The sequence below is a fragment of the Falco biarmicus genome, chromosome 11 (assembly GCF_023638135.1).
Source record: "Falco biarmicus isolate bFalBia1 chromosome 11, bFalBia1.pri, whole genome shotgun sequence".
NCBI lineage: Eukaryota > Metazoa > Chordata > Aves > Falconiformes > Falconidae > Falco > Falco biarmicus.
In genome coordinates, this window is record NC_079298.1 from 5,521,875 (window position 1) to 5,545,712 (window position 23,838).

At 38.9% G+C, this 23,838-nt stretch overlaps 1 protein-coding gene across 4 annotated transcripts; it reads right to left on the minus strand.

The window, feature by feature from the left end:
- Positions 1-23,687, minus strand: ALG6 (ALG6 alpha-1,3-glucosyltransferase). Of its 4 annotated transcripts, XM_056356465.1 has the most exons (15): positions 22,672-23,418; positions 20,469-20,580; positions 16,771-16,855; positions 13,231-13,320; positions 12,219-12,307; positions 9,913-9,995; positions 9,120-9,205; positions 6,623-6,793; positions 5,978-6,113; positions 3,868-3,953; positions 3,195-3,279; positions 2,016-2,086; positions 1,047-1,115; positions 759-957; positions 1-486 (listed from the first exon to the last, which is right to left on the minus strand). In XM_056356465.1, the coding sequence occupies exons 2-15, from the start codon at positions 20,548-20,550 to the stop codon at positions 289-291; spliced, it is 1,530 nt and encodes a 509-aa protein (XP_056212440.1). In that variant the 5' UTR covers positions 20,551-20,580; positions 22,672-23,418; the 3' UTR covers positions 1-288. The 4 variants fall into 4 exon arrangements, with proteins under 4 accessions (XP_056212440.1, XP_056212437.1, XP_056212439.1 ...); XM_056356462.1 differs by lacking the exons at positions 5,978-6,113; positions 6,623-6,793; positions 9,120-9,205; positions 22,672-23,418 and adding an exon at positions 23,625-23,687; XM_056356464.1 differs by lacking the exons at positions 5,978-6,113; positions 6,623-6,793; positions 9,120-9,205; positions 22,672-23,418 and adding an exon at positions 23,539-23,586.
- Positions 23,688-23,838: the final 151 nt, after the last annotated feature.

Below are 23,838 nucleotides of genomic sequence, written 5' to 3' on the forward strand. Positions count from 1 at the left end.
TGAATTCAAAATTTGGTCCTTTATTAGGTATTTCAAGTTTACAAATGGTAACAAAGTATTACGCTTCTGAAGAAAACACCAAATCACACTTCCAAGTGCTCTTCAAAATAGTTCTCCTTCAAACCAGTCTTTGACTATTCTATGTTTCAATATGTGTATTGTGTCCCGATTCTCATTAGGTTACAGGAACTGTATTACGTCACAAACAGGTTTACCTGCAATGCCAGGCACCGTTCACTGGAAATACTCTGTCCTTTCACAGTTTGGTCCTTGATCTTCATGGGTGGATTAACTGATTTTCTTGTGACTTCTACTATTCTTTGAGTCCCAGAGTATAACAATGTTAAAATATACCAAAAATAATAAAAAGTGTAAGCAAGAAATAACTGACACAGATACAGGAAATAAATCCGGTAACCTATGTGGAGGAGGCACCGCAGCACTCATTGCAGACAGGACACCCATCAGGGTTACGGAAAGAAGAAACTGTAAGGTAAGGAATGAGGCATTAGCTCATGGCGATTTAACACCTCAAACAAGTGAGCAGTTACTTTCATTACCCGGATGTTCTGTGTTCCTCAATCTCTACATCAGTGACATCGCAGAAAAAAATGATAGCAAACGCCTCTACACTGACATAGCTCGGCTCTCCCTGACTGGGGCTCTTTGCACAGTTACAGACATAAAACTGGCTTATGCAAGTACTTCAATACGATGAAAAGCTGCAAGTAAGAGTTATAGGAATTAAAATCGCTTACCAGACTCCTGACCATCTTGGGAAATGACTTAAACCACGAAACATATCCCTTCAGGGAAAGGGAAAATGGCTTCAGCTGCAGGTCCTCTGCTGAAGTTTTCTCCAATATGGAAAAGGAAGTCAGGCAGGCTGCCAGGAAAGCCAGCGTGGTCACAGCGTAGGCCAGCAGCAGGCCGTCCTTCAGCAGAAGGGGCAACATACTGTTAAACAGAATCACCCGCAGAAGTCAGTGTGCATTCCGAGTTCTACCTCTAAGAACTTAAAAGGAAGAAAATAGTGTCCAACTCACCTGAAAGTTGATACAAGTAAAAACCACGTAGCCATAAACGGGATTTCATTTATGATTAAGCAGACTGGTCTAGAATGAAGAGAGGAGACGCAGATATTCCAACATGAAGTGACAGCATTTCATCATCAACCTCCCGCATGGACGCTGCACTCCCACTCCTCAGGAGCGGGGCAGAGCACTGCTGGCACAGGCTTAGAAAATCCAGCAACAGGCAGTGCCCAAAATGCTGCCTCCTCTCCTGGGGCACCCTGCCCCACTGACACCCCCCCCCCCCGAACCCCAGGGTGCTGGCACCCTGCCCTGCAGGGGCTGCAGCAGTCACTCAGCAGCACCCTTACAGTGCGCACCACCAGGTTAGTGCCTGCTCTGCACAAGGCTTCTGGTTGGCTTTGAGGAGCACGTGCATGCACTGGAGCTTCTAGGGAACCGCCTGCAGAGCTAACGGGGGTTCCCTAGTTAAGGAGGTCACCTCTCCAAATCTTCCTTTCTCGAACATTACTTGCAGGACATCCAGCAGAAGAGCAAAGCTGCGGACCGTCCCTGCTGCCCTCACCTCCTCTGGGGCAGGGGATGGGAAAAACACACCTTAATGACAAAGGGAGAGAGGGCCCTTTACCATCGCCGTTAGCGAGGCATGAAATCACCCTGTTCAACTTGCAACTGCACTCCAGCCTTGCTGGGCAGCTAAGTACCCGTCCGGCAGCATCGCCTGAACCAATGCCGCAGCCAGCTGACCCCTGGGCACACAGCTGGGTGCTGGGCCACATCCTGCTCCAGGAAACGCAGGCACAACACTGGCCCAGAGAGATGAGTGAAGCAGGAGAGTACAGCTGTACTTCTACACTCTCATTTACAAGTTATTCAGAAAAGGAAATGCATAGAATTTTAAAAATCAGATATATTTGTAAGTGAGAAAGCAGCACGCAATAAAAATATCAAAATATATCCACAGAAAAATAATTTACTTACACTGACACTAGAAGAATAGATTTTTCATGTACTTGAAAGGAGAACAGGAAAAACGACAATGCACAACTAACCTTAGAAAAGGAAATCAGAGATATATTAGTCTATGTGACTGCAATGCAAAGCACTGTTTTAGTTTCTTTGCTGGCACAGACTTCACATGAATGTATGAGCTAAATGATCTGGTTTTTCTAATTAACTGCTACATTTACTCCAGTGCAATTTACAAGTACACACAGAGCTGCTTCTGTAACCACCTATACATACTAAAAAATACATTGTTTGAAAGTTTATGCAGAATTATTCAGAAAACACTTCATGTAAAGAGCCCTCACGCTTGCTTAGCTTTACTGGCAAGAGCATTCCCACCAAGGAGACAAAAGATTCACATACATAAGCACTGGCAAAGTTCAGCCATGGCAAGGCCTACCCACCTTTTCGACACTAAATTTTGCTCATCATCATGAGCAGCCAATACACCAAAAATAAACAAGCTGTCTTTTTTCTCCACCAAATAAAAACCACACTTTAAAACACAAACCAATTATTAGAAAAGCTAAACATTAGTTTTAGGCAATGTTGTGATAAACTCTCAAACGTTACTCTCACAAAATTAAAAACATAAGTTATCTTGCAAACTCTTGAAATCTTAGGACCAGCTCCATGTCAACTGATTTTTACATGTAAGTCATGTTAAGGTGCTCAAATTCAATGATACAATACGACTAAGAAAAGGCAAAGCACTTGGGAAAATTCTGTCCTTTCCTCTTCAAACTGCTAACGAGCTTATAATGTCCATCTTGGGACTTTTTTTATTGAATTTTGCAGCCAATGCAGTAAGAAAAAACTAGCACTTTGGAAGCTAAACAGAAAGAGGAGAAATGCCAACTCTATGCGATGCTTTAATGTGTACAGAATCCTCTGAAGACTCTTCAGAGGAAGATAATAAAAATACAGCATTAAATAAAGAAAACTGAGGCTAAAGAAAAAAAAGTCTGGATATAAAAGACAGGTCAGACCTCCCAGACATGTGGTAGCAGAACCAGTATCTTCAGCAGAAACAGAACGCATTTAATGGTACGCATGCTTCTGCACATCCCAACAACTGTAAGTAGAACTGTTGGTTGCACACCGCTGCTCAGCAGTGGATATAAACCAAGGAGCAATTAAAAACACACTTACCAAAGCAAATTTAAATCCTCGGAGAGAAGGCTGGACGGTTAGTTTTATACAAGTAGGAAGCAGGCTCAGGAATGTTACAGCAAAACTAAAGAATTTTGTAAGAAAAAGAGTTTTAATACACAAGTAACTACTTCCACGTTATCATATAATCACTTTTGAAAACTAAGTTAGTTAGGGAATTCAACTGTAATTTTCAGAAGTTCAAAATCACTCAAGGAGACTCAATCACAAGAGAAAAGCACCAAACTGTCTTCATAAGTGCTGACATAAGCGCTCTTGAAAAAGGAATAAAGCATTTCCATTAACATTTCAGACTCTGGGGACCTAGACTTAGAATTCTTCACTTAGTCAAAAAACAGAACTGTGAACTCCGACTTCTAAGAGCACTAAAAGAGGTAATTCTTTGAAAAGGAAGGCATGCAAGTTTTAACTCAATATCCACCAAAGTAGCTTAATCATTGTATGAACAAGCAGGAAATTTTTCAGTTGTAAATACTGCCCACAGTACTTGGGGAAACCCTTGTCACTTGGGAGAAAAGTACAGTATAGGGAAAAAAACATTTTTTCAAGATTTTAAACACAAACATTTTAAAATTAGTAATTTTGACAAAACTTACTCATTTTATAAAAAATGTGGATAAAACACTACTTAAACACTTCAGTTATGTCTTACCTGAGTTTTAGTTGAGTTTGAGGTGATACTATATTCTTTATCTTTATAAGGACACTCAGACTGCACCAAAGATTGGCTACTTTATCCTGAAGGAGGGAAATAAAAAAAAGAAAAAAACGCAACCAGTAATCGGTGAGAATTATATTCATTTAAACTTGTTTGTGATGACAACAGGGCTTGGGAGGTGGGGGATTGTTGGGGTTTTACTGTGATACTGTGAAAAGACGCTTGCAGATACACATCATATTCTTAGACGTAGTTTATTCTGATCTTCAAAAATTGAAAGTTTCAAGAGACTCAATCAAGACATGTTCTGAAATAACTGAGAAATAGTTCTTCAGCACAAGAGACTACTTCTGAACTCATGGGATCATACATTTTGTGAAAATAGAGCTCTGAAACTGTCTGTCCCTGACTGAACACTGGCATATATGAATCTTTTTTCGCGTGTGAAGACATTCGGTATACTGTCACATTTCATTACATACCTGAATGTATTTAGCTGTGCTTACTGCTTGCTAGCAATGACAGAGTTAACCTCTAATAAATCAAGAAGTCTAAAGACATTAGCAGTTGTGCTAGGATCACTTTCAAAATTAAATTTGTAACTACAGCTATCATGCTCATGAAACTCATCCCTAAACAGCTGCTTGAATCACAGCTGTGTAGACATAACAGCAAGAAAGCTACTAGCACCAACCACTGAGCCATCTTCCTCATATGCTCACCAGCAATACAGAATATGCACTTCAAATCTGCTGAGGATTACAAGTGAACAGAGGGTTTGGCAGCACCAGCAAACACACAGGACGCCTACTGAAGAGCCAATACAATTTTACAACCATCAGCATTTGTTACTGTTGCTGTAAATGGGAACCAATTCAAAGAACCTGTTACACACAGCCCAGTATAAATTTACTGTGCATTGCTTACATGGACAATTTCTCATTTTATCTAGATTAGCATCCAGCAAGTCACTCCCCTGATCAACTCAGAAAATATTTGGGCTAATATTAGACTAAAATCCTTAAGCTCTTTCAGACTCATTGGTTATTGTCATTTACAAATTTTATTTTTAAACTTAGTACTGAATAAAAAGCGTGGTAACCAAAACTATTTTTTTATAAATTCCAGATAATTCCTAAGGGTCATTGGGTTTTTTGGAGGGGGGGGCATGTAGGGGGTCTTTTGTGGAGGGGTTGTTCAGGTTTGGTTTTTTGTTGTGGGTTTTTTGTGGTTTTGTTTTTTGGTTGTTGTTTTTTTTTTTTTAAATATACTAGCAGAGATACACTGAGAACACTCCCATACCACTAACTAAATAAAATGCTGCCTTTGGTACAACAGCATTAAAACTTTTGAAGAAGAAACTGCCAGTTGTAATGTTATTTATATCTAAAGAAGATTAAAAGAAAACTGAAGATTAATCAAACGACATAAGCATTTGCTCAAATCCCTGTGACATCAAAACCTGGAAATTCAAAGCTTCATTTTATTGGTTAAAGGTGAGAATCTGCTTTTAAAAGCTAAATGAGTAATTGCTCTTCTGGATTTAGGCTGCAGTACTGCACACCTTGCAGCACACAAACATGCATACTCTGAGGAAAACTAAAAGCAGAACTGGCCTAAAACTTTTGGAAAATATTGTGGAAACTTGCACTGAAAACACAAGGTAGGTCAAAAAGGAAGTTCTAGGCTGCACCCAAAACATTATTTAAAAAACTATGTAAAAAATAACGCCTCCTGTTGAAAAAAGCTGAGCAGAACCCAAAGACAGAGACTGAAGCTGTTAGCTTTTAAGGTTACATCTTCTGACACTGTCAATTAATATGGAATCTATTTCAATGGAAAAATGTATGGATTGAGGTATGGGTTTGATGATGGGATAAGTGTTGTCTACTCATATAATATCCTGGAAGATGCCAGCTGAGCTGGGGTTAAATACTGGATTAAATAACTGGCAAGAAATGACTGCTGAAGAAGCCATCTCAAATTACTAGTTCTGTGGTGTGTCTCCCACATGAAATCCCTAAAGGTCACGATGAAGGTTTCTCAAGGGATCTAAGAATACAGAACATTTACAGTGGGGTGGGGGAGAAGAAAACATGCATGCCTCAAACAAGCCTCGGTCAATGGGAAACAGTCTTCTGAGTACTTGCATGATTTGTTCCATGTCAGTACAGAACGGGAGCCAGCAGAGAGCAAAGGACACCACCACTGTCCCTGCTATCTTAGTTACCAAAACTAACCTGCAATCAAGAGAAAAAGCGTACATGAGAGAAGACGAAATCAGCTGCTGATAACAAAAGCCAGTTCTTAGTTTACAGCATAAACCTTTTTTTAGAAGGGATACAGCACTGAAGGTAAAAAAAATCTAAACAAAAAGAGCTACCAGTACCACAGACAAAGTTCATCATCCCCAAATTAGTGAGAATAACTTCACAAGAACCACAGAGCTACTGCTGGGCATCTAACCTGCTTGCCCAGCGCAGTCCATATTTAATTTAGCTAACAGAATGAAAAGTGCTAGGAAAGGACACCTTAACAGATTTTGCTCTTTGTTCACTGGAAATACTTAATGTAGGTCTCAACAAGAATTATTTATTTTGCAGGACAGAAATACATTACAACAAGGTAAGTATCTTCCACTAGAAATTAACTCAGAAATCCCCACATGCGAATAAGGAGAATCACATTCTCAATGCCAGCCTGCCTGGGTGTATTATTGAGAAAGATAAAATGGTTTGAAGTCACTTACCCCTTTCCTTTCAGGCCCTTCTTGAAGCACTTTCCAAGTAAATAGCAAAAAAAGGGCAGAGAATGGTAAAGTTCCATTTGCTTATAATTTAAGGCCAAGCAAAACGCCACTGACGCCAAAAGGTCCCAGTCATAAGACAAGTAAAGTACACCCCACAAGGCAAAGCCAAGGCTCACTGAGTTGTATATGGTTTTTTATGTCAAGGACAAGGACACACATCTTATTACTGCAAATCGGTAATGAATGCCCTGAGGGACAAGTGTAAAATAGCATGCAAAATAAATTTTTCCAAGTGTGTTTCAAAAACACATTGCCAGTTGTGACTATGTTGTTGACAGACAGAAATAACTTTACTTCTATTTTAAGTGTATTTTCTACATTTCCAAGGCTTGATTCAAAGCTTGCACAGGAAAATACAAAGACAAACAATGTGTGCACATATTAAGCAAGCTTTTGGGGATAGTGACAGTACTCTGTAAGATGCATCAGGATAAACACTTTTTTTCTTGGTAGGATAAAGCTGCCAAGAGTCTCTCCTCCCAGCTCCCAAAAGATAGGTGCTGAATATTCAAATACATCAGTATTTAAATAATATATAATTTAGGTCAAGGACTCCTGAGGTTTTTGTGATTATATTATACTCACAGTGCACCCTCATCCATGACCAGCTCCCGTAGCTGCTAATACTGTACAAACAATGAATAATTGTTACTAAAAGCAATGTTACTTCCCTAAGACTTTGAGAACAGGTTCCCAGTCTCAGCAGATTTTGAAGAGACTACACTACACTTACTGTTAAACTGCAACAAATATTAGCTTTGTCTTTTACCATTATTTTTACACAAGGAGAGAAACCAGTAGAGACCTACTTGTATTGTCAGAAATTTCACAATATTTTGTTCTTTCTTTGGCAATATAAATAGCTGTAACAACACATTCAGATTGTCTACGTTGTTTTCAGCTCAGTCAAATTTCCCCACTCAAAATAAAACTTAACTATATTTGAGTTCTCATCAATTTCACATCAACACATTGTTACACCAAAAGGCTCTGATCTTGCAGAGCCATGCAGCAGCAGTTAAGGTTAAGTAAATCTATCGACTTCTTGGGAGCTGGTCACAGATAGTGAAGTTACTCACGTTAAGAGTCACGGGGCTGCAACAGACCACAGGAGACTCTGCAGTGCATCCGTCTGCTTTAACACAGCATCTGCCACACATACGTCACCTGTGACGTGAGGTTTGCTGAACCTTTTCCTAAAGACCTCGACACTACAGATTCCACAACATCCACCGACAGTCTATTCCAGCATTTCACTGTAATTAAGATTCAAAAGATTCTTCTGTATTTTATTTATTTTACATTATTTGTATTTTTAAAAACCTGAATATTCCCTATGGTAACTTAGGGCTGTTACTTCTTGCCCTATCCAACACAGGATAAACAGAACAGATTACTGCCTTCCTCTTTGTATGTCATATACGTATTAGAAAATGGAAACCTTGTGCCGTCTGCTGACCACCAGCTTCTCTCTCCTAAGAACTGCGTTAATTCCCATCCCCATTCTTGCAAGGAACATCTCCAGATGATCTACATCTTCAAAGAGTTAGGCCAAAAATAGAATTTCAGAATTCCTGAACTGTAACTCAAATATTCAATAGCATTATGATTTTTTTCCCTTTAAAATCTGCTTTCTAAAATATATTATCTTCCAAGTTGACTATGCACTCTCTCAGAAGGAAACCACAAATAAGTAAACTACTTGATTTTCAAAACTTGATTTAGTAGTAGATGCTGAGATTCAGTATCTCCTTGGAACGTTTAAACATCTACATTTATCACAACTCCAGGATTGTGTCCCTCTGGCTTGACGGCCCTGAGCAGCACAGCCTGGAGTAGTCAACTAACAGTATTTGCTTGTGGATGTGCAAAACAAGTATAAAACCAGAAATCTTATTTAAAAGACCCACCTGTGAAGGCATCTGCCACCAGTATTGACCAGTTAGCTCTTACAGCCTAACTCGTATGAGATGCCTAGCTTTTCAATGGTTAGACACCGAGTGAAGTGCACCCAGTCTCAAGTAATTGTAAAGGCAAGACAGAATGGCACATTTTATAGGACTGAACGTTTTACACAACTACACTTGACACACTTCTCTGCCATCTCAAGATCTAAGGCGATTCTCTCTCCAAACACAAATCACAGGAGCACAAGCCATCATTCTGTTCATTGTCATAGAACCACTGACGTTTTCTGCAATAAAGTGACTGACGGAAATATGAGCTTGAGGCACAGGAAGGATGCTACTCGTGTTTGGATTGATTTGTCCCACGATCAACTATTTATCTACAATATATTTCAGACATACAGTTTTCTTTAATATGTCCGCTTTGGGGTAGGCAGAAGCCCTCAGATGACTTTGTATACAAAAGTAACCTTCTGCCCCACTAAAGACATGTGCTAAAGAACAATGTTACTTTGAAAACAGAAATTCACTTCACTGCATTACAAGGATACTGGAAGTGTCCATGGTCAATAAGAATGAGCCCTGGATAAAGCAGTATGCAGAGAGCACTGGAAACCTAGAAAGAAGGATAAATTAAAAAAGAGAGAGGGAAAATACTTATTTCCAAGTTAGATATTAGACTAAGGAACTCATACTACTACTCCAGTACAAAAATTTGCCCCTCCATGGTGCACCCTGTATGTAGGGATCTTATTCTCTACAAGTGATCTTCTGTCAGTAATATTTTGAGAAATAAAAAAGGATAAAAATTTTCCATAAATAAGAAAATACTGAATAGAGGACAGGCTGCCCTTTGCTAACCAGCTCAAAGATCACCCACACCCATCTTAAAACTTGGAACCACTCCAAAAATCAGAAGACTTATTATTCCAAAATGTATTGGTTCTACCACAAGAACTGTGCAAGACAAAGCAGTTTCTACTTTCCCCCATGTCACAGCACAAATCTTGCTTTTACTACCCAAGTAATAAATTCAGAAATAAATATAATTCAGGAGTTCATGGCTACTAAATTTCAGAGCACCTTGTTATTGTTATTGAAAGCATTAAAATAATTGCTGTGAGATGAATTAATGGCTTTTTAAAATCTTTTCAACTGAAAAGCCTTTAATATAAGTTATACTGATTGTCATCAGTTTTACATCAATTGAAGCCATCACAATGTTCTATACATTACTTAACTCTCATACTGTTACATTTCTACCCTGTTTTAACAGTATGTTTTCTTTGGCTTTTAATTTACACACACACACCAGATACTTGCCTTCTTTTTAGTAGATGTTTCTTTCAAGGAAAAACAATATAAAATAACTGCAGGAATATAAACCAGCAAATCAGCAACAAACACTGAAAAATAAAGATTAACTATGTTAGAATCCTCCCACATACCTCATCTAAATGCTATTTAAGTTGTGTATGTTCATCTGGATTGTGAATCTTTGGTTTTGCTTACAGTTTTAACTTCTTAATGCTGCACATCTTGGTTATATTTGGTGGGGGGAAAAAAAAAAAACCCCAACCTCAGACAGTAATAACTACACCGTGTTGGAGTGAGACTAGTTGCCTACCTTTTGAATGTGGGGTTTGCATCTGTACCCCCACTGGAAACTTCACTTTAGTCATTCAGTTCAACTGAAGTTCAAAAGTCAAGTGACTATAGTTTCAGCTGAATATGCTTTTCTATTGTCTTACGCTGTGTGCTAATTTTTTCAATTGTTTTGGGAAAGAAAAGGAAAAAAATACAGGCAAACAAACATTAAAATATCAGAAAGGCCTTCATTAGAATAAACTGGGTAGTTCCACTTCAAAGGACAAAAAGAAATAGGACTACAGAATTTGATCTTGTTAATGTTTCTAACGCTTTCATTTCTGATGTCCAAAAGCTGCTGCTTCCATGTGTTCAGCTGTTTTGGCTTCTGGCACAGCCTCAGTCAATAAGGGAGCACACTCTAGTTCCTCACATGCCAAAATAAGAGAAGGCATTCTTAATTCTCAAAAGAAATCAACTAGGACTAGATCCAGTCAAGTTGTTTGATGGAACAGTCTGGAGACACAATTAACAAGCTCTAGATTATAACAATCTCCAACATATCTGTGTGAATTACTAGTGAGCTGGACAAACAGACTAAAAAAGTTATTTGGCTTTGATCATCTGCCTACAGAAAATATATGTAAGAGGGCCGACAAGAAAACAGAACCGGCAGGTTCACCTGCCTAGAATTATGTCAACTCCTGCTCATGCTTAAACCACAAGGTGAGTTCTTCTCAGGTGTTAAGAGCCTGAAAAACCTCAGATTATTTCTATAAACCAGTTTCAGAAAATGTGCAATTATTCCAAGAGGGAAAGTATACTTTGCCTCTTTTTAGTCACTGGATTTGGAAGAAAATGTTTAAAGGTTTCAGTTATGCAGCAATGAATTGGTTTGCAAGCTCAAGCCACAATTAAACAAATATACCCAAGGTGTTAGCAAAACAAATACACTGACACTTAAAATAAAGGTGTAATACCAACAGCTGACATTGACTGTTCTGTATTATTCTAATGCATTCTTCTAATGGCCGTTGTTTAAAAGTGTTTATCAGTTCTCCAAGATCCATCAGTGGTTTGTCAAGTGAGTTGATTTCAAAATTAATAAAGACCATTTCAAGGGTAATTAAGTTCTAGTGATTTTTATTTTTTTTTCAATTCAATCAATTACTAGAGACCAGACTGAGAGGTTTGTGATACACAGAAAAGCTATTGATGAACAACGAATTCTGCTGTTGCAATCAGAAAGGATTTTGTGGAACTAGCCTTACGCAAAGCAAAAGACAGATTTAAAATAAAACAGTAACAGGATAACATGGCATCTGCCATTGCTTAAAGAACAAGAGCTCACTCGCCACACTGCTGTCCTACTGATACAGCTACTGAATTAAGTTATCTACATATATTTTTCTGCATTTGTTTTATCATTTTCTTTGGAAAGGCAGTTCAAAATAATCAAATGGTCAGAAGAGTGACTAATGGAAAAAAATTAAAGATGAAAGAAAGGGGTAAAATACTTTTTTTTTTTTAACAGAAGCTTCTCTCTAGAAAGTGGTGGTCGTTTGAAAGAGAAGTGACATCTTTTAAAAGTATCAAATATCCCTTTCAGATAATGTATATAGCTCATAATAAAGATCTCTGAGACCTCAAGAGACTTAAATCAGTGAGTGCCAGTCTACATGCAAAATAATTTTACAGCAAAACCCAAGCTAAGGTGAAAATGAAAAGTGTATTTATCAGAACGGAAGGGAAAACAACACTATTTTCAAAATTAAGAAAATGGGTCTATACCACAAAAAAAAGTAGCTTTCATTTTGAGTTGGGTTGAAAGCTTGTTTGTATATTTTACATTTATCAGCTTCACAAATGACGGCAGAAGAGAAAAGAACATGGAAGTTTTGTTCATAAATGGACCTGCAAAGCCAACCAAGTCAAAAAACTGAGAATAAACTGGTGAAGACAGAAAAGCTGCATGATATTAAACATGTTAAATTAGTGAGACAAATCTGTACGATCATCCTAAGGAAATATAATTTTCCTACCTGTTGTACGCATAAATAACTTATGTGGCTGACTCTCATACCCCCGAGATGTGTGCAGAGCAATCCAATCAGGATTTATTAACTTTGCACTGTAAAACAAAGTACAGACACATCAAAATGTAGACAGTTCTCATTTCCCTTTACACTCCTTTCAGCAATAAAGATGACATGCACAGGAGCATATTCCAAGAATTAAGATGAATGGGAGGAAATATTTCAAAGAGCAATACTGATCAATGAAAGATTTCCCTCACCACTAGATCAGTTTACACTGTAGACTTTAGCTACTATTTCACAATTAAAAAAAAATAATCTTGGAAAAAAATAAAAGCGCAATACAGTATTTATTAGGACAAGATAATCACCTTCAGCCTAGTTCCACTGACTTTTAAAAAAAACAATTGTAAATAACTTTCATACTTAAGTATTAAATATAAACCATTTACAGTTCACATAGACGCCCCACATAACTGTGCCTCTGCACTTTAACCTACATTCTTATTCCATAAGTCTCATTCCAACAGCAGTAAAGCCCTCGTGGAAAAAGTATTCCAATAACAGAATTCTATTTACATGATATCCAGTCATCAAATGTCACTTGGGCTCTCAAAACATGACAGCTTTCCCATGCAATGCACCCAATTTCTACAGCACTTTTCTCTGTGCATCACTGCTCCAACAGTGGCTCACATGGAAAGTGAAATAGCTAAGTCGCATCTGCTGAAATTTACAGACCTGGCAAAAAGAAGAATGTAACCCTTCAGCCCCCCTTGCAATAATTACAAGGCAGAAAAACAGCAGTGTTAGTTTTAAGCCATAGGGATACACATAAAATCTATTTCCCTAGCTTTAAAATAGCAAACAATACTTTCCGTTTCATCAGCTGCCCAGATTGATAAGTTTTTAGCTAGTTTCTCTCCTCAGGAGAGAAAGAAAGAAAGAAAAAAAGAGAGGGGAAGTAAATTTGGTGTTTTGTGTTCTTCACAGAATTTGTTTAAAATAATGAACTTACACGTAAGCACACACGAAGCTGTGATAGGCAGTAAGAGGTGGATAATCAAGGCCCCAGTACAGTAGGTCATTATCACTTGTATTGAAGTACCTAAAAAAAAAAAAAAATTTAGAGAAGGATCTACATTTTTCTAGCTTTGTTTCAGCCCAAGGAAAAGGTTGAATATCAAATCAAATATTTTTTTAACATATTCCAATTCCAATATAGAAGTTAGCAACTTCTTTATTTTACTTTGTATATATATATACTCTATATTTGCTGATCTATTGAGAGAGAGAGATTCTATATCTGCTTTACTTTACTCCACACAAAAAAACCGAAGCAACAAAACAAAAGCAAAAGTGGTTCAGAGTACACTCACTTGGGTCTGCAAACCAGATTTTAAAAAAGCTGCTAAAGCCTACTTACCTGGAGAAGGAAAATCCTTGATGTGAACAGTTTAACAAAAATCCAGAGACTAATATAAAGCCTACACAAAAATTACTGCGCACATCTACTGCAGCTCTAGACTTGCAGGTTTGGTTTGTAGACGGAGGTGAGGACCTACCACATAAACATTTTTCAGGTATGTCAATTATGCCAGAAGACAGCAGTCAATTTGCCAAAAAGAAAATAAAACCAATGCAGTTAAACAGAAATTTCAAGATAAATGGAATTCACTAACGATTGTTCCTTATATCAATCCTAGATTCCTTTTTTTGCCTGGACTTGGACAGTATATTTAATATGTGACAAGGACTTCTGAAGAGTTAAACTTTATCTGCTACTTTTAGACCATAACGTAGCATATGTTACATATGTGTGAACTGCTTCTGCTTAACAGACCTTAATATGAAAACTCTGAAAAAAACATCTGCTGAAGTTATACTGCTGGAAAGCAACTGAACAGAAGTGCAAAAGGGTGGCATAAAGATACTACACAAACAAAAAGAAGCATAGGTCTGGAAGAAAACTAAGCCACAGCAGGTGCACCTAGGCAGTTCTTTCAGCACAAACGTAGGAGTCGCGACTAAAAAATTCCTTAGAAGGCAACACCAAGTTAGACTAACACCACCACCTGACTAACCAACGCAAGGTCACGAACCTCAGTCGGGCATGTCAGCCACAACCACTTTACCTTAGTTCAACCTCAAAACTCAGGTGGACCATGTGACAGAAAGGAAAAGGATTTTCCTGTTTGTAATTACAGCATGTCCATATTGCTACGGAAGACTGGCAGCGGTTAAAATTAAGTCACCTCTTCCAAACAAAAAGCAGATGGTTTTACCCAAGGAGGAATTACAAAAATAAGGCATCAGACCCTTTGTATCGTACAGTGAAACAGACTGACCAGCCTACTTAACCGCCAAGGGGCACGCTCTTGGCTTTTCCAGTTTCTCTCTTCAAATGCAGCAAATTTTTGACATTTATTATAGTAAATGATATTTCTTGAATTCTTTATGAGCTGCCTGAAGTATCTTATGAACTAATGATAAATCATATTTGAGTTGCATCTCTGCTTCTTATCCTACAATTCAAGATTTTCATGCCAAGGTACTTTAGATTCCTCATGCAGATTGTAACAGTCTGCAACTCAGTAGCAAACTTTCCAGTTTTCTTTTTTTTTTTTAACTTTTATTTTCCATAAACTCGTAGCTTCAACAGAAAAAACAATCCCTATACCCAGTAATATTTAGCAAAAAAAGCCTTCACAGTTCTAGTTAGCAGTACAAGAAAACATGCTCTTAAAGTAGTTTTTAATAAATAACATCAAAATTCTAAAGAAAAATATAAACAAGAAATATTTAAATTCTAGCCTCTGGAAACTAACTACAAACCATATTGTACTTTACTGCGGCATTTATTATTTAAAATAAATCTTTGGTTCGGATCAAAGAAAATAAGCACGGAACATGCAGCTATATTACCTACACATACCTGTTTAACAATAAACATGATAATTAAGTCTGTGAAAAGATGAAGAGATCCTGTAAGACTATATCCTCATGAAAGAGCTGCTCTCTGTATTTACCTAGGCTAATCTACAGAAATACACATGCTTGCTGTATAGACAGCTTTTCTAAATACTAAACAAATAACAGCACTAGAAGCGATCAAAATTTCAACTTCAAATCTGAACGCTTTTTACACATACCAGCGTGTAACACCTTTTCACCCTGTGTATTTCTGTAACATAGGAGGGGTAAGACAGTTCAGTATTCTAGCACATAAACCCTCGCATGTCAGCCAAGATCATCTTTTCCTAACACCCAAGACCAAATATGACTTTGCTGTATTAGAGATTCAATTCCCAAAGCAGACCCAACCAAAAAACTTCTGATATAAATAAAACAAAGAGCAAATACAACAAGACTGAGATGCCCAACTGGCAGCCCATAAGCTAAACCCAGCCTGCAATATAGTTTCATCAGGCCCCTGAGAATGCCTAGAAATAGCGACTGCTAGAACTCTTAATTTTAAGTACATACAGTTCCACATAGCGGAGTGGATCAAAGCTACCAACTCTATTACTATGTCAGCTCTCCGCTATTCCAACTCAAGCACAATGAGGGGTTTGGATATCCCAGAAAAACATCAAAGAGAAATGATAATATAGACACAACAGGATGATCTGAAGTCATAATATAGAGTCACCTGCAAAGTTCCACTGAGTGCCATACTTCCAGAATTGGCCCCACATACATTTACAGAACTACTATTGAATTAATATTGTATTCTGTCATATCGATCTCTTCCCCAACAGCAGAGAAAAAAAAAAATTACACCAGACAAACAACTATCCCCCCTTGGAAGATGACCTGGAGTTCCAGTGTATGCCAATTTGTGTTGCAGCATATATACGGACTAAATAATTTTCACTGTTCTATGGAATATTAGGAATAATGTAAAAATAAATATGTGGAATCATTTTCCTACTGTTTTAACCAATACGTAGAAATCAAGTTCACTATCCTTACATCTAGATTCCAGGCACCCACATTTTAAAATCTGTATTAAGAACACAGGTGTGAAAAACAACCAGTGCCTCCAGCACAAGAATTCAACTCTCTGCATTCACCGGAATGCCCCTGCCTTTTAGCTCTGGTTTTGTTTTCTTTCAGTGCTGATAATCATGAATCTTCTTGTGAATTAGAGAACTGGAACTCAGGAAGCTGAACAGATATTTATTTTTTTTCTAAACCGGGAGAACATGCTTCTGTATGATCTCATGTAAGCCTGCAAAAAAAGTGCTTCTTGATCTTTCCAGTCAAATCAAAACAAAGCTGGAGCTTCACAGAGAGACCTACCAGTCAGGATATTTTGTTATAGAAGCTCATAGCTAGCAAGTCAAAGTTCCAAATTTTAGCTTTTATATGATTATTTTTGTGAAGAAAATGGTACCTCAGTCTAAGAACAGGGTGATAATATATTACTACTAAAAGAGGTTTTAGAATAGTTCAGAGAACAGAAAATGTTGCAGAGATCTTAAACTTAAAGATACACACCAAGGTTTCATTACATTTACCCCTTTATAACCTGGACTACAATAGCACTACATACCACTGTCTGATGGGTAAATTGTAAGTAATTTCTTGCCAGTGTCTCTGAGCTTCATAGTCTCCATACATAGGTGGTTTTCCTGCACCTAAAGAGAGATGACAGAGTATTTAGGAATTTATTTGGTTTATGCAGATTATTGTTCCTCCAGATATGTATTTGCATATTAATACATTACTAATTTTATTCTCCATTCCTCTATGATATTTGAGAATAATAGAGACCTCATCTGCTATGCAGTCTAACAGGCAGGCGAAAGGAAAAAAAAAAAAAGTCAGGCGTTCCTTTCATTTTCTGGATATTTCTGCAATAAGCATTTATCAAGATACTCCACTGTGAAGAACTGCTTCCTTGTCTGACAAAAAAAAAAAGTATCATTTCCAAGTGTAGATGAAAAATGTGGCACTTTCTCTGAAATAAGAAAGTGTACATAATGGACATCTCATACTGATTTTGTGTGAACTATGCTACTTCCTTCCTATATAATAATTGACAGTGTTCTCACTTGTGTTTCAGCCATGTCATGGTACCTTGCTATTAAAAGTAACAGCCAGCCTTATTTTTAAATTTACTTGGAACTAGGATCTGCTGCAAGTCCCCCAGTTTCTCTCTCTTTCCTCTGGTCCCCACTGCACAATACCAGCAAAAATGCTACATCTGTCCCTTTCCCCATGATTCATAATAAAGAGTTAAGATGAGCCATTTACTAAATCAGGCCACTCAGTACACAGAATAGGTCAAGAAGAATTTTTTCTTATAATCTACAAAGCCTTCTAAATAATAACTGCTCCTCTTGGTTTACAGGAATTCTCTCTCGCACATTTTTCAACTGAGTGATTATTATGTAGCAGTTCTGCAAAGTGAATTATGTTAAAGGACACTTTTCATACACGTATACGTAAGTCTCGCAGGAAACAAAGATTTATTTTTTTTTCCACAGAAAAAAAAGCTGTATCAACGCAAACACTTCACTCTTAAACAATTCCTTCAATGTAAGCCTAACTCTGGTAATGGCAGTACGTCAAGCATCTTTATCAGAGAGTTTATCTACTTCTATTAACCTCTGCTTATTGAGAACAGAAACCGGACTGATAGTACTTCCAGTAAAATATTGACACTAGCCAGACAGAGATTTAAGAGATTCTTTAAAATATAGGAAAGCCATCTAGATTTTTTTCACATGATCTATGTTTGTGGGAGTCAGTCACACAAGCTCAGATATGTACTATTTAGCATGTTCTCTTTGCTACCTGGGAATATCTGCTAATTTATTCCTGGGTAGTAGAGCAAGTGGATTACCTCCACTACATGACACATTCAACTAGAAGTTTCCCAAGCGAGTGAGGTCACTGGAGAATAGGAGTTTTATCAGTGCCCACTCTGTAGCTATAAATCTAGGGGAACAGAGAACCTGTCACAGGATTACCGAAATACAAAAGTAGGTGTTACCCAAATTTTAGAGTGTGTGTATATGTGTGCACTTTTGTGTGTATATACACACATTTTTTATTTCAGCTTCTCTCCCTCTCAAAAAATTAAAAAAAAACAGAGAGAAGAGAAATTAATTGGCTTCAGAATGATCAAAAGAGATCTTAATCCAAATGTTCGATTACTAAAAGCCAAATACAGAGACTGAAGCACAGTGGTTAGTTTGCAAACGCGTGTTTAGTTTCCATCTACAGCAAGCATCAAGTATACAGCCAAAGAGAATTCAGAATTAATAAACATAAAATAAAATATTTCAAAAGGGTCACAAATACTTTAGAGTGGTCTTATTTCGTTTGGTTTTTTTTTTTTTTACCTGGAAACAAGCGTTTTTAAGGGTCTGAAGCCACCTTTCAACACAGGTGTTTCACTACTGGTCATTTAGCAGGAGTTTGGCAATATAGTAAAAAAATAATGCATTAATCTATGAAGCCATATTTTTCCTCAATAATTCTCCAAGACCAGCTAATCTAAGGTCATTGCAAACAGGAACCTTTTAAAACCAGGTATAGCTAGCTACCTGCTTTCTCACCATAGTGACCCTAATTCCAGAGGCAGATCCAAAAGCATGCTAGATGGCAAGCAACAGCAGCTGTCCAAGACTATACAGTAAATGAGGGCAGAATTAACCACCCTGCTTCTGCCCATCCATGCCACGCGTGATTTCAGAGTATGCCGAATCAGCATTTCTACCAGAGCCTCCTTCAGAGAACGGTAACTACTTCTAATCCTTTGCTCAACTTTTATCGCACTGAGCAGCGGTGAAAGCAAAACAACAGGACCACATCATCAGTTTAAACGTTACCCTGCCCAATTATTTTTCTCGCTCCTGTCACTAGAGGTTTGTTACATTTGAAGGAAGTCAAAGATTTAAAAAAATAATAATAATCCAGTGTACTTATGCATTTGGCAGCTCTTTCAAACATTCAGGGTTGCCTTTTTCTCAGCCAGCCAAATCTCAAAGTTAAGCATGTGCTTTAAGAATTTGCTGGATTGGATCAGACTCAGCATTTCCTATTCCTAAACTACAATCATTGTTCAGGAAACAAGATTTTAAAAAATAGTTATTTTAGTTCAGGCATTATTTCAAGACACTCTTTCAGAATCTTGATTGGTTTCAAATTAATTCAACTTTAAAAAAATCTAGTTAGCATGTAATTGTAAATACTTGCAGTGCAACAGAAATTTAGTACTGTGTGGCAAAAGACAGGGTGTTTTTCTGCCTACAGATGGGTAAAAGAAGGCCCCAATTACCTACAGAACAGATCTCTCATAACAGCATTTTCGGAAAACAAACTCAAAATAAAACTGTGCGAGAAGGTATGCATGCAACTTATCTTCAACCAAATTCCTTCAAGTAAATGAAACCCAGGAGTTACCAGTTTAAAAATCATTAACATCTACTGAACAGCTCCAGCTACTCGGGGGATGAGGCTCCCAAATGCCTTAACAGAAAACCAGAGCTGAACTTGACTGAGCTTGTGATTCTTTTAGCTGATGGAGAAAGTAATGGTTCTTTTCTTCTTTTTTTTAAGTTTGCAGAGAGCAAGCTTTGTGCAAGCTTATGCTAAGCGCAGGAATGGCACTGAGAGGTCTGGAAAAAAACTTGCTGGCTCTTTGCAAGCATTATGAGATGGGGAGGAGAAAAACATCTATTAAAAGAATATAGCTCTAGTGCATGCTGTAAACAATCTTAAGTATAGCTACAAGGCAGTGTAATCACTCACTCGACACCATCTTTACACTGTCTTCATTACTACTAGTACAGGTTTATCTAAACACAAATTAATGCTGTATCTACTACAGAACTTAACAAGATTAAATAAATGTACAATAGGACCACAATAATATTCTGCAGCTACTGAAACAAAGGCATAGGGGTGAAAAGCCTGCTGTTCTTTGGCTCCTCCAAAAATATTACTGACCATATCTCTCACACACACACACAAAAAAAAAACCCTAAACATGTTGTGGTGGGGCTTTTTCCCAGCATTTTGTTCCAAGCAGCTGTGATATTAATCATTGCACACTTCAGAAAAATAAGACCAAGACATTATATGAATCTCAGGGAAATAGAGAGGCACTAAAATACGACAACACTTGAAATAACACATCGCTTCCTATTTATGATTTTACATGTAAGTTTATCCTAATTTACCACAAGCTCCATAATTCACCTTCATGTGGTGGTTTTACAGACCGTGAACACGTATTACCTGAATAAGAACCAAGCGATACAGTCCAGCGTACAGTAAGTGCCAGTAAAACAGTAATCGTCATTAAGCTCCACTTCTCCATAGCTGGTCTCTGTAACAAGCCAAAAGGTACCTGAAAAAACACCATAAACATTGCTGCAATACCATCCATCTTTTTGTTCCTTAGGTATTTAGTGGTACTACCGATAGTCCCAGTTTTCACCCCACCCAGAAGCATTCTGTTACTGCCTTGCATCTGGAAGCACGCCACAACCGGGAGGGGTTTTCAGTACTGAAGGATTTCTAACCATGAGTCCAAAAGCTGCCCGGAAGCGATTTCTCCCCACTTCTGAGCTAGAAGCTGAAAAGGCATCTGACAAAATGCCTCAAAACAACAGCAAGAAGGGTAAAAGATTTCAAACCACCTAAGAGAACTACAATACCAGATGAACACTACGCTGTACATACTTCAGCATCACCTTAATCAGCTCCACACAACTTGTTATGCAAACATGTAGCATGTTTGACCTGTAAGTGACAAGAGAAGATCCCACAAGAGACCAGCAGAGAAGACTGTAATGGTAGTCCAAATACTCATGCCAACCATGTATGTTAAGTAGGTCACAAACTTCTATTTGCCACTGAACAAGAAAAACCTCTTCAAAGAAGACTATAAAAATTCCTAGATTAATAACTCGCTAGGAAAAAAAACCTGTTAACAAGCACAGCATTTTAAAAAGTAAGTGTCCCAGTATTAAGTTAATGCCACTTATTTTCTCGATTAAGAACACCATGGCCAAATTATGCAAAGTGCCGATCTTGTATAGGCTTGTTCTTGGTTTAGACATATTAAAAAGTGATTTAAAAGTTAACTATGTCCTGGCAGGTGTTATTCTGGACCAGGTATCATGTGCTTTCCTATAGCCATTATAAAAGCACTGAGCCCATCATGAACTCTGTATCCTATGTTCTAACTAATTCCACAGGAATCCAGTCATGAGCCAGTACATAATCAAAAAATTAAATGCATACCAACACAGGAATGCAAATATCTGGCATTAATGATCAAAAATCCCTGCTCTGAATCCCACTTAAATCTCCCCAATACTCAAAAAGGGTCTTGAAATTCTACCTCTCCCTTCCTAAGCACAAGCATACTATCCACCAGCAACTTCTCCCCAGAGGACACCAGATGGAACCTAGTAGTCTCCTCCATCCTTCTACCCAAAGAGGAAGGAGGACTGGTCTCCCACCAAGCTTACCAGACCACACTAAGGATCCAGTAACAACAAGAAACATTGCTAGATCTGTCAAATTAAAGGCCACATGCATCAAACTCAGAAATCAAGAAACAGAAAAGTTAATATAACGTTGCTCTATGCAAAAAAACCCACCCCACTAACTATAAAATACGCAAACTTTGACCCCAAGTCAAAAATATTTTAGTCCGAGTTTAAAAAAAAAAAAACCTGAAGAAGAAACTACTCCAGTGTCGACAGGGAGAGACAGCAGTAAATCCAAAGGCTGTACTTCTGCCAGATTAGCAGCAGTAGCACCATTCCCTCCGCAGTCAGCAACAGATACGTTACAGAAAAGTGGATGAGCCTGGATACAACTACCCAAGAGTTTCCTTGCAGGAGGCGCATCGTCTGATTTAAGTGAGTTTAATCTACTTGCCACTGCCAACAAAAAAGAAAAAAAAAAAAAAAAAAAAAAAAATCCCACACAGCAGCAGTACTGAACTGCTGTTTTAGTGACAGACAAGCAACATCTAAGACACGTTTCGGTTATCCTGTTCAAACTAAATCCATACTTATTCACTATTCACAGAAAGGTATGACCCAACACCACCACCAAGGGGAAATAAAAAAAGTTACTTTAACAATATAAATCTATGACAGCAGTAGATCACCATCTATAGGTAGAAACGTGAACGCTGACATTTGCATGCTTTCAGTGCTACACCTGTGTCTAAAGCACAGGACAGGCACTTTTATCTAAATAAGAGATACTGAGGTCAACTCTGTAGATCATTTTACCTTAAGTGAATTCTCATCCTTTCTAAACTTGGGTCAAGTAAGACCAGAGGCTACATGACTTCCAAAAAATCAAGTCAAGCCTGGCCTTCCTCTTCTATAAAATACATCTGCCCTTCCTTTCTATCTCGTTAGAACAATTATTAATTTGTTATACCTTCATAATTCCTACGTAATGCCAGTCTCACCTACACACTCCTCCATCTCTGTGCCTCTCAGTTACTCCTGCCATTCCCTACATCTGGACTCACTGGCGTTTTCTGGGGTATTGAGTTTCTTCTTTCTCTCCTCTCAAAAGTGGTTCTTAAAATGTTCTTTCCTACTTCTTTTTCATCTTTAATAATTATTCCCTACCTCCTGAAACAAAAGCCATGCTTTTATTAGATTCTAAAGCGCTGATCTAATTTTTGCTATCCCACGGGTAACAACGTTATACAAATAAAGGCTTCTCAGGAGATGATAAAGCTGGTTTGGTCAGTCTCAGACTTTTTACTTTCTGCCTCTGGAAGAGCAACACCAGAGGGTCTCTCAAGTGAGATGCTGCCTGTAGAAGCGTAAGGTGAAAACCACAGCTCCGAAAACCCACTGTCCTTCCACGATGCCTGCTACGAAGACTGAGATAAACAGCAGCATTACGAACCACCCGCTGCTGGCCAAAAGGAAGTTTCAGAACTCAGACGTAGAAGCATATAACTTGTTGGGTTTTTGAGATGTCAGCACGCAGCTCAACAGCACCCTTTCCTCCCTCAAAAACACAAAAGCTAAGCGAAATAATTTCATCTGCTGAAGTAACACCCGTTCCATAAAGCCTCCTGTTCCCCTCTTCCCAGTCAGGAGGCGTATTTGTTTCTCAGATTCCCTCATCCACCCGCCCTCCATGCGCAGCCTCCTCAGGGAGAGGCGACCGGGCAGAGGCCCCGCGCCGGGCCCGCGCTATCCCGGCCGGGTGCCCTCACCCGCCGCCCCTCAGCCCCGCCGCCGCCCGGCGAACGGCCGCAGGGCACCCGCGCTCCCCCCTCCAGCGCACCGACACCGGCGAGACCCCCCCGCCACACCCAGGGCACCGCGGCGGGAGGGCGGCGACCCGCCGAGCCCTGAGGGACCGGCCCTCCCCACCGCGGCCCTTCCCGCCGCTCCTTACTGGGCTCCCGCCTCCCCGCGCCTTCCGGCCCCCGCCGCGCCGCCCCGCCAAGGCAGGCGCCGCAGCGCGCGTGCGTCAGGGGCTCCGCGCCTGCGCCGCCGCTGCCCGCGCCTGGCGGCTGCGCCAGAAACCGTGGGGCCGGCCGGGGCTGGGAGCCGGACGCGTGTCGCCTCGGGGGACTCGGGAAGGTGGGGATCGCGGCCCCACCAGCAGT